At 42.2% G+C, this 12,038-nt stretch overlaps 1 protein-coding gene across 1 annotated transcript in view; it reads left to right on the forward strand.

Moving 5' to 3' along the window:
• Positions 1-1,783: 1,783 nt before the first annotated feature.
• The window catches only part of LOC310989108 (suppressor of tumorigenicity 14 protein homolog), a gene marked incomplete at its 3' end in the record, with an annotated part of 36,048 nt that continues 25,793 nt past the window's right edge, over positions 1,784-12,038 (forward strand). Inside the window, exon 1 of the mRNA XM_083976012.1 lies at positions 1,784-1,908. Coding sequence (XP_083832138.1) covers positions 1,867-1,908 — 42 coding nt within the window. The 5' untranslated portion in view covers positions 1,784-1,866. The remainder of the gene's footprint in view (positions 1,909-12,038) is intronic.

The raw sequence follows: 12,038 nt of genomic DNA on the forward strand, positions 1-12,038 counted from the left end.
GGGGGGGAGGAGGGGGGGTATAGGTCTGAGTTTTTGGGAAGTAGAGCTGATGTGGGACTTGAGCTATACAGATTTGGAGATGAGGGAATTCAAACTTTATGACCTTTACATGACCCTTGTGTACATAAACCACACATGTGCTCTGGCAGCACAGGTTATATGAGCAACCTGAGCAAAGTTGTTCTAGGGATAAAGCAGACCATCCCATGATAGCTGGTCTGTTTGTTTTGATACGGCTTGAGATTGCCCCTTGCATCTATTTGAGATGAAATGAGAGCTTGCTATGATTTGGCCAAAATAATTTGGTGTTACTACATGATTTTTATCTTTATTTTTTCTTCTTCTCCTATTTACTGTACAAGGGTAATTGGTTGAAAAATCACTGGTATATTCAAATGGTCTACTCCTTTCATTACAATTGAGAATTGAATTAATTTTAAGCATTTAGATGATCTTTTTGTTGTATTTATTGTGATTGGTTGCTGACTTTTTATAATTACATGTGTGAGTGACCTGCTGTCTCTTCACCCATGCCATCATCAGGTCAGTATTTGACTTGTCCATGCAGTAGGACTAATGTTGTTCCCATCATCAGCCATAGCTGCTCTTGTATTTTGAGCTAATTAGCAAATATGCACAGTCAAAAATTCCTACCTGTTTAACATTGGAAATCCAAAAAACAATCCAAAAATCCTTCAAAAATATAAATGGGTGCTGGATCCTCACACCAAAGTCCATATAGAAAATGTACAAGCAGTACAAGACCCACTCCAAATTCAAGTACTTTATTATGACACAACCCTTCTTCAGCGTGTAACAGCTCATCCTGTTTCTGTTTTGTTGTGGGATAACTGTGGTAACACATGTGGACCTGCTTAACATGAACATGGCATTGCAGTACTCAAGGCACCTCAGCATAGAGTCAATTAATTCTATTTTAATCTTTTATTATAATTTGTGTCAGTGTTCATTATCATGCTGAATTTCATCTGTTAACTTTTGTCACATAAAACTATTCACCAACATTATAGAAATACAAATGCATATGAGACAAAAACAGAATGTGGAAATAGAGAATAGGAAACTGTCTGAATACAATCTACTGTTCTGTTCCTTGTTATTCAGACATTTCCTCTTTCCTTTGTTTTCATGGGAGGAATCAAAGATTATTTTGGATAAAAGAAAAAACGTTTGCTTTTTTTTTTTTTTTTTTTTAATCATCCATGTGTTATCAAGTGTAAAAACGTGCTTTATGTTATGTTATGTGTGGACCAATCCACCGCTTCACAACGCCAGTTCACAAACCAACAGATCCAGATCCACGCAATGAATCACGGGAAGCCGGCGAGCTCAGGTGTCACTGGTCTACCGGGTCTATACCTGCAGCCTGCAGCGACCAATCACTTTGCACCAAGCCCGTCTCTCTCTCTCTCTCTCTCTCTCTCTCTCTCTCTCTCTCTCTCTCTCTCTCTCTCTCTCTCTCTCTCTCTCTCTCGCTCTCTCTGTCGCACTAGTTTCCTCGTTCCAGTCACCGCGGACGGATCCTCTCAGACCGGAGCACCTGCTTGTTCCTCCGGTACACAGTCGGTTAAACGAGCCGCACGGCAGTGTTTTAAAGTAACATTTAAGTCAGAGTAAAAGTCATTTAACAAGCGTCTTTCCACTTCGTTACATCTCGGTTTCTACCTGCTGAAAGGAGACACCTGTCGCAGCTCACCTGTCGGTCGGCGCCATGATGTCAGCGCTGCAGTAAAAGGTAAAAGGCTGGTCAGAGATCAGCGGGGAGAAAACAACAGGGGACGATCTGCGGTGAAGGCGGAATAAACAGAAAGCACAGCACGCGGGACCGGGCAGCGCGAGGACATCATGGATGCACTGGACTCAGGACAGAGGTTCAGCCCGAGACAGGTGAGTCCTCACTCTGACGTCACAGCTGGTGCAGGTTCCTCAGTTTCACCTGAGATAAACAACAGAAACCAGACTGGTTTCTCTTTAAACCAGGGGGCAGATAAGCATACTACGTTAATAATAAACTTAACTGAGCTGTAGCTTTGCTGTTTCTTCTGTCTGTATGCTTTCAATGTGGCTATATGATTTGTAGTTGTCAAATATCACTTCTCTTATCCATCTATCATGTTCCTGATTCTAGTTAAACATGTCAAACTACGACATAAATCAACCCTTATTATTACTTGACTTAAAAACTACTGAAGAAAAATTTTGTCATTATAGTCGACAGTTTTCACTACTTGTTTAAAGGGATAGTTCAACATTTTGGCAAATTGGCCCATTGGCATAATCACTATAGCGTTAGCAGTATAGGTTCATTGCCTTTAATTGTTGGTGCAAGGTGTTTTTTAGAATGGCGGAGCAGAGCCGTGAGCTGCTCAGAGCTACGCTACAGAGGCTAATGGAATTTCTTGGTTTCCCTCATCAAACTCATCAAATACACAATCAAACAACTCCAAAACGCCGTCGTGAACAAGTTGTGACCTGCACATTCACCACGCTATGAGATAATAACAGAACGTTATTATCTCATAATAACGTTCTGTTATATGAGATAATTACAACATAATATACAACACCCCCGGTGTTGTGGTGTTGTGTCCCGGTGCCCTCGGCCTGTGTCTGTCCGTCCTACTGTTTCCCACTGAGCTCTGCCTCGTTTGAAAGGTGAAGGAAGCCCGTGTGTGGAAAGACGTCGCCTCCGAGATGTAGAATGTGTATTATAGAAGAGAAACACACATTTCAGGACCAATGACTTGTATCCTCAGAACAGAGTCAGACATGTCCTGTGATGGTCAGGTCATATTTAAGTTGAAAATCACAGGGCATGTCTGAGGATACAAGTTAGCAGTGTAAAGCTCCAGCATGATATGTAAATGATGATACCTAATGTCAAGATTTTTCATTTTATAGGCTATCATACAAAACACCATGAAGTGTATAAATAAAAATTATGTGCTTACAAGTAAAATAAAAATATTTAAATTATTAGACGAAAAAGGTGAATTTAATTTCAATCTAGGCCTATTTGAATGTGCGGCCCCCAAGGTGTCTGTTGAGAAAAATTCTGGCCCTTCGGCAAATGTATTTGAGTACCCCTGCTATAGACCCTTTCAGAGAGTATAAACAAAGACAGGTGTTACCAAGGATACTAATTAAGGCTCCATTCCATTTAGTGTACCAGAGCGTTTTCTAATGAGCCACACCTGTCTTTGTTTATACTCACTGAAAGGGTCTATAGGGATTATGGCAATGGGATTTAATACATAGTAAAAACGTGAAGTGTAGATGTAACCAAGATGAATTTGAACTCTACCTAAAGTTCATATTCAGTTGATGGTTTGATACTAGGCTACATGGAAAATGTGCAACACCACCTCTCCACACGGACTAGAGGACGGTCCCCGGTTTACATGGACCTGGCTAAAGCGATAGATGCCTTTATTGTGCCAAAGGGATTCATTTTTTCTCACAGTCCGTCACACATATAACACACTATGTAGGCTACACACAATGTACACAACCAGACATTAACAACATTCACCCGCGCTCGCTCACCCACCAGACATTGAGTGAAAGCACATCTATTAATTAAATCCATTGAGTGTTTTGAGGCGAGAGTTGCTTCACTGTTGCCACTGTGGCTGTGTCTGACTCTGCCCCCTAACTCCAGCTAATCCAAGAAACAGGGCAAATACGCTCACCTCATTTCATAAAATATTAACATGTTCGCCTCTGCTGTGAAGTTGAATATTTTAACACAGGAGTCTCTGGGGATTGGCTCAGTGCTGGAGCCAGACTCTAGTGGTCATTAGAAGAATTGCAGGTTGTAGCACCCCAGTATTGGCTTCCTGGAGGATCATGCTTTTTTAATTTCCAACTTTTAGCCAGATATGAGATAAGTGTCACGTGACTGTGAGAGCTACATGTAAATTTATGGACTGTCCTGCTCCATAATTTAACGAATTACAGTCATTACAGGGTCACTAACAACTTTTAGTCCTGTTCTAAAGGTCACATCTTCATTTAATTTCTTTTTTTTTTTACTTTTCTTTTCTTTGCTGCTTAAGTTTTGAGTTTGAAGCGTTCACTTTCATGACTCAAGCAAGTGATCTGACTCTGGTGGTCTAAGCTAAAGTTCAAAATGACCTCACAAAGCAAGTTTCAGCCAAATTTGTTAATATTGTATAAAATTCTGGAAGAAGGATGCAGCCCTGGCTAGTTGAGGAGGGAGTCTAGTTCATTCAGTGACTATCTGTCCAAGAAGCATGAACTGGCGTTAATGGGGCCTCCAGGGTTCAGGTTTTCGGTCATGGGGTTGTGTGACGTAGTCCTGACAGCACATTACAGCTCTCCTAACTGGGAGTGGACTGATCAGAATCTACTAGAGGTAATGTACCATGCATGACAGATAAACACATGTCAAAAAAGAAAATACTGAACTATCCCTTTAATGGTGTTTAATGTTAGCAGCAGTGGCAACTTCTGTTTCTACACCTGTAGATAAGAAGGTCTTGGTGTCTTTATACTAAGCTCTATGATACTGGGCACACAGCTGTGTCTGGGACAGACTGTGACAGTTTAGAGACAGAGCGTTGGCATCTTACAGAGTAACAGGGTGTGGATCTTTTCTTCTTAAAGACACTGAATCAGAATTCCGACAGAGCAGGACGCAACACGCTGACATGTCATATATCAGTAGTGCACTGCAAACATTCCTGTCAAGCAGCAACACCCTGCTTCACTTTGACACAGTCTGACGGGCTCACACAGAGAGTAGCTACCTGAACACCGGCTGGCTGTGTGCCTCCTCCAATGTCTGCACTGCAGTTTGTGTTTGTCACAAAGGAAGCATCTGAAATGTAATGGGAAACATAGGCTACCTGTCAGCACTGATGCCACAGAGGTTTGTTAAACTTCTACATGTAAAGTACGCTGCTCAAAAAAAATGAGGGGAACTCTTAAAGGACAATTCCGGGCAAATTCAACTCAGGGGTGTATTGACCTGCTTGAAGTGTAAATTTTTTCCCACAGACAGCGTCAGGTGGCTACTCAAACATGCGCCGAGAAGTTTTTTTTACTTGAAGCAAGTCAAGTGTTGATATTCCTGTGTTTATGACACAAACGGGAGCTTTCCCACTGCACGTGAACACACCGAGCACGGCAACTTGGGTCTCGCGTGAGACTCCGCGAGACTTTGAATTAGATCTAGTTTTACAAACATGTCGGCTTGCCTGAAGTAAATAAACTTCTGGGTGCATGTTTGAGTCGCCATCTGACGCTGTCTGTGGAAAAACATTGCGGCTTTGAGGGATGTAAACAGCCTAAGCAGCGAACTTGCATCCGCTCCCATTCATTGCTGCCGTGGCGATGCGGGGACAGACACAACTACCACAAAACAGGAGCAATTAAACTGAAAATCTTCAGATTCCTTCTTTTACACCTAAAATGATAGGAAAATACAGCCTCAAGTTGAATTTGCCCGGAATTGTCCTTTGATTAAACGTTGGATCTTGATGAACAAATTATTCAAGTTCAAATCTGTACTGATGTTCATTGTTGGACAAAATGACATAACAAACCCTCATCACAGACTGATCCAACATGAATTTCATTATGACCAAGCATGATGTTGGGCAGGTGATGCTTCTAGATGGACACATTGATGTTTAACTCTTACTTTAATGATTTAGTGTTCTCTTCATTTTACAGATTTCTGCCTGAGGCCATCAGTCTTTATAACACATATGTAGTCTCCAGACCTGGGCAGTCTGACCATATTTTTAATGAATGATTGTTGTGTGTGTGCCGGGAGTATTTATCTGTCTGTTTTTATATTGTGTATTTGTTTTTATTGTTGTGTGCTGCTGGGACAAACAAATTTCCCTCCTTCGGGATTAATAAAGTTAATTCAATTCAATTCAATTCAATTCAATTCAATTCAATTCAATTCAATATCTTTTGAGCAGTGTATAAACATGCGTGTCAAGTACCTGGGCGTGCACTTAGACAGCGACCTCAGCTGACACACTCATGTGGCAAGTGTGTGTGTGTGTGTGTGTGTGTGTGTGTGTGTGTGTGTGTGTGTGTGCCAGAATCTGTCAGCGCCTCAACTTTCTCAGGCGACTTTGTTTGTTGGGTGTCAGCAGTAACATCATGAACATCTCCTACTGTGCAGCCAGTGAGTCCATCCTTAGATACGGCATGACTTCCTGGTTTGGTAATCTAACAATCAAATCCAAATCTCAGATAATCTGGTGAAGACAGCCAGCAAGATCGTGGGTTCCCCTCCCCCACCCACTCCTCAAGTTCTTGAGCAGGCCACCATCAGGCAAACACTGTTTTATCAGACACAACTTTTAAATTCAGAAAGGAGAATTGTGTAGGCGCAAGGCGATTTTATTTGTATAGCCCATTTTTTACCAACAGTTTGTCTCAAAGGGCTTTACATGGCATCACAACAACATCCTCTGTCCTTAGACCCTCACATCCACTGAGGAAAAACTCCATAGAAAACCCTTTTAACAGGGAAAACCAGGAGAAAGCTCAGGGTGAGAGACAGAGGAGGGATCCCTCACCCAGGACGGACAGACAGGACATAGATGTTGTTACAGACAAGAAAACAGTTTATAACAGAGAATGTGGGAAACATGGAAATGTTAACAAGAGCTGATGAAGGCAGCTTCTGCAGGGAGGAAAGGCAGGGAGAGCAGGCCGGCTGGCAGACTGGTTCATGGGAAGGGAGGGCAGGCCGGTTTAACAGCAGGGGGAAAGGGGGGCAATGCAGGCGGGACAATGCAGGCGGGGGTTGGTGCTGGGAGATGGAGCTCCAGTGGATCTGTGGAAACAGAAAGAATGTGAGACACCAAGGCCAAACTACAAAGTGCAACAGATAATGGTAATGACAGTTCAAAATGAGAGGAGAGGAGAGGAGAGGAGAGTAGAGGAGAGGAGAGGAGAGGAGAGGAGAGGAGAGGAGAGGGCTCTGTGTAACCAGATGTACAACTGCTTCAAACACTCGTTCATCCCTTTGCCTATCAAATTCATTAATGAGCAGCTAGTGTGGGAGGAGGAGCGGGATCCAAAGAGGCCTCTAATGCTGAGACGACTGATGAATAAATGTATGAATGTTAGTGATGATTTTTATATTTATTGTTTTCTATACTTCTGAGGCATATTGCACTTTTTAAGACATTCTTGGAGACAACCATGTTGATTTCTATTCTATGTTTTTAGCACTTTGTGAAGCTCTTTGTACTGGTTTTGCAGCGTTGCCCTTTGTCCAAGACAAAACTCTCCCATAGGGGACCAATATAAATGAGTTTGACTTTGGGCCTCATCTTTCATCCAGAGGTATAATTTATTTATATATATTTTTTAGGATTTACTGAAAAAATATCTGGACAGAGACAGAGGATGTGAATGGTTGACACCCCTACACATCCTCTGTAGGGCTGCAACTAACGATTTTCATTATTGATTAATCTGTTGATTATTTAAAGCTATAGTGCGTAATGTCTATCGCGTTATTAAAACGGATATTTACAGACACGTAGAAGTTACGCACTATAGCTTTAAACAATTAATCAATGAGTTGTCTGGTCAATAAAATGTTGAACACAGATTGATATTAATCAGTGTTTCCCAAACCACCAGATGACGTCCTCAAATGTCTTGTTTTGTCCACAAACCAAAGAGAGACTCAGTTTATTGTCATAAAGGAACAAAGAAACCAGAAATATTCACATTGAAGAAGCTGAAATCAGAGAATTTTGACTTTTTTTCTTTAAAAACTACTCAAACTGATTATTCAATTATCAAAATAGTTGAATTTAATAATCGATTATTGTTCGATTAATCGATGAATTGTTGCAGCTCTAATCCTCTGTCTCTGACCATATTTGGGTGGTGGGTGTGGAGACCCCAGCCAATAACAGTGGAGGCAGGAATTAAGTTACATCTGAGTGTACGCATGTTTGTGTGTGTGTATGTGTGTATGTCACACACACACACTGGTAGTGCAGCTCTCTCCTGCAGGGGAGGGTGTGGTCCCGTTGTAGCCACAGTTCAACAATCCAAACGTAAAGTTGTGTTTCTCTGATTCACTGCTCTGCAATTGCTACAGCCGCTCCCTCTCTCTGTTCACTCTGTAGCTGGTTGGACCTGCAGCGCTCCTACCCATAATGATGATGATACACGTATCAGACATTACCGAAGGGCTGAGACAAAGACGTGCATCTGAATCAGGAGGTTCCAGCAGATGGTTTCAGTCACAGTTGGTTTCAGGCTAGTGAACAGTGAATGACCAGTCACCCTGAGTCACAAGCCTTGACCCGGTGTGACCAGCAGGCTGATCTCTCCACAGATCTCCAGCCAGTCGGCCACAAACCATGTCAACAAACCAGAGAGGTCGTTTGTGCAAAGTCGTTCAGAGACTATTGTCCCTTTAGGAAAAGAGGCCTCAGTTCTTTAATGTTAATTGTTGCCTAAACAAAAGCGGCTGCACAAGAACTCTGTCTAAATAACATCAAGCATGACGTCTGCCATTAGAAGCAAAGAACAGCTGAGGCTGATGGGAAGCCTAGTGTGACATTCTGTCTGATGAGTCAGCATTCAAAAATGATTTTTTTTAAAACCATTTTAAAATAACAGTATTATATATGAGAGAGTTGTGTAACTGATGTGTAACTGACGTGACTGTCTCTCCCTGGACTAAGCATTAATACTTAAACATTGATACCTGATGTTCAACAAGTCTGTTTGTATAGTCCATCAGCTAAGAGTATTGTCTGTTGCATAGAAAAACATGCGTAAGTGAACATTATATTGTGCCCAAGGCTGAGCTGACCCTGGATCTGTGGGATATGCTCTTTCATCCTGTTGTCTCAGACAAATAGTTACAGGAGAAACACACATCTGCATATATATCAGGCTGGAGAATGGAGGTTGGATGTTTAGCATAAGACATCAGGATTCTTGGCCACAGCAGAAGAACAGTCCCAGTGAAAGTGTAGTGTAAAGTATTATGGCTTATGGCGTAATGGCTTATAAAAAAACATAAAAATGTGTGGATCATATTATGCTACTTTTTATAATCAAAGTGTGTATTTCATTTAGAATAATCTTTTGTTTAACTTTTTAATCTTAATGTTGTTTTGATATTTTGGAATGTTTGCCCCACATTTGGATATCTGTTACCTTTCAATGAAGCTCTACCGTTAATGTATTTGTTACCTCTCAGTGAACTTTAAAGCTGCACCAAAACCCCTCACAGGGCACATTCAGCCACACTATGATTCTCTGTCCGGGTGCAAGCATCCCCCGAACAGAGGGCTAGAGTAGTGATGGAAACATAAGAACCCACAATCCACCCACTTTCAAGATCAGGCTGTCAGATATGTCCTCTTGTCATGAACTGGGGGTAGAAAAACTACTACGGTCTCTCGTCATAAGTGGGAGGTAGGAGAACTACCAGGGTCTCTATCTCATCAAGCTGAGCAAACAGTTTTTGCAAATGTCCGATCCATGGCGCAGTGATAAGGCGGCATGAGCATGAAAGAGGCATATAATAGGGAGAGGAGCCCAGGGCAGAAAAAACATCAGAAAGACCTACAATCCTACGATCATGGGATAGAGAGACGCCTCAGAGATGCAAATATTAGAGGGGATGGTGAGGTTAACGTAATAAATATGCCAAATAAGTGAATGATTGAGAATGAATAGAATGGGAGTGGGGTGAAGAGAATGATGATTTTGTCCAATGTCAAACAAAGAGTGTAAAAAGTATGGATCAGTGGTGTCCTGTTGTGTGCTTGGAGTCTGTGTTTTTTCTTACTTTTTGTTCACTGTAAAGTGAATAAACCTCCAGGGCTCCAGACTAACAGTTTTTACTAGGAGCACAGTGCCCGCCCAAACTTAAAGGGATAGTTCAACATTTTGGCAAATTGGCCCATTGCCATAATCTCTATGCAATAGGTTCATTACCTTTAATTGTCAGTGCAAGCTGTTTTCAGAACGGCGGAGCAGAGCCGTTAGCTGCTCAGAGCTACACTACGGAGTAAAGGGATTTCTTGGTTTCCCTCATCAAACTCATCAAATACACAATCCAACAACTCAAAATGCTCTGGTGGACAAGTTGTGACCTGCACATTCACCACGCTATGAAATAATAACAGAACGTTATGAGACAGAGTTGTTTTCGAGGTAAATTCATGCAAAACCGCTGAGGCACGTTCCCGTTGGGGGCAGTTTTTCGGCAAGCAGCCTCTGCATTTGCCTCGAAAACAATTCTGTCTTGTAACTTTCCGTTATTATTTCATAGCGTGGTGAATGTGCAGATCACAACTTGTCCATGAGAATTTTTTGGAGTTGTTGGATTGTGTATTTGATGAGTTTGATGAGGGAAACCAAGAAATTCAATTAGCCTCTGTAGCGTAGCTCTGAGCAGCTCGCAGCTCTGCTCCACTGTTCTAATAATAGCTTGCACTGACAATAAAAGACTATAGAGATTATGGCAATGGGCCAATTTGCCAAAATGTTGAACTATCCCTCTAAAAAATGTTGGGCGCAAGCAAAAAATTTAGGTGTCACACACTGTAAATGTACTTGCAGATTTACAGTATGCAACATCTTTTCATTCATGATCCTCACACTCAATGTCCTGCCACCAGACCATAAACTGCATCAACATGACCCTGTACCACCACTCACGGCTGTGTATTTTCATCCTGACAGAGTCCAGATTCTTTGACTCGTCTCTTCCACATTTCACCAGTGTAAAAATCTGCAAATTTTACTTTTTTGCAAATGTGCAAGTAGAAAAAAATGTAGGTGTACTGTCTCAAAATGTAGGGGTAAACTCCCCCCATTTAGGGGCAGATTGAAGCCCTGAACTCTACAGTACTGCATTGAACTCCAACTCTCTGAAGACTCCATTTTCTATTGCTGCATTGAAAAGAATAATGGTGAGGCAAGAAACCGTGTTAGGCCCAATCCCCTTGGCCCTACCACTTACACCTACCCCTCCGTTTTGCGCGTTCACGTGTAGGGGTAGGGGTGTCCCAATTCCCGTTAGGTCAGAGGGGTAGGGGGAAGTGGTAGGGCTACATACCCCTTCAAACGGAAATTTTTCAGAGGCACACTTCAAACGGAGGGGTATGAAAAGTTTCCCAGAATGCATCTTGCGGCAGCCGGCAGCGGTAGCTGTAAAACGAAAAGCTGTTTTATTTCTTGCTGTAGCGCTGTTATTACGTCACTTAATTAAGTTTTAATATTTTTTCATGCGAGAAAGTAACTGTTTAGGTCCCAAATGTGCAGTTAGTTTATCCAAATGACCGCTGGTTAGAAGTTTGCTCCGACGTTTTTTGGGAGAAGTGAAGCTCTAGGAGGAGCGGCTCCTCACAGAGGCAGCAGCCGGTCTGCAGAGCTGCTCCGCCGGCCAAGTTACGTCCTCGTCCCGGGACTAATTAACTTATCCGCAGGTTTTTAGAGGTTTACCACCAGCATGTTAAATTCTTTTTAGCATTTAAATGTTGGTCTCATTGATGAAATCTGACAATTGTGGTAGTAGCATTAGTTTATTTGAATGAAAAGTGAAGCTTCATGTGTGTATCAGACAGAGGAGCAGGCAGCGCTGCCGCTGGGCTCTATACGTACAGTAATCACCACATTTAGTCAGTAAATAAATGTTTTACAATGAACCGATCAGCCTGCATTAAGTTTTATCTTATTTTATTAAGTTATATGGTACACGGCTATTTGATTTCTGGCAAAAGCTCGCCGCATCAGCTTACGTAAAAGCCCGTGGAGATTACGTGATGACGTATGTGATTGTTGAAGGGGTGTCCCAATTCGTAGGGGTTGACTTTCTACCCCTACCCCTTGTAGCTCCGTTTCAAGGGGCGAGGGGCAAGGGGTAGGGGGGGTAGGGGTAAAAAAGAGAAATGGGATTGGGCCTTAGTCTCTGGCCCGAGACTCATCAAAAGCTGCTGAGTGTGTTCTGTCAGCATGTTGTTGCAGCTAACACTGTT

This window comes from Trachurus trachurus (assembly GCF_905171665.1).
Source record: "Trachurus trachurus genome assembly, chromosome: 7".
Lineage (NCBI taxonomy): Eukaryota > Metazoa > Chordata > Actinopteri > Carangiformes > Carangidae > Trachurus > Trachurus trachurus.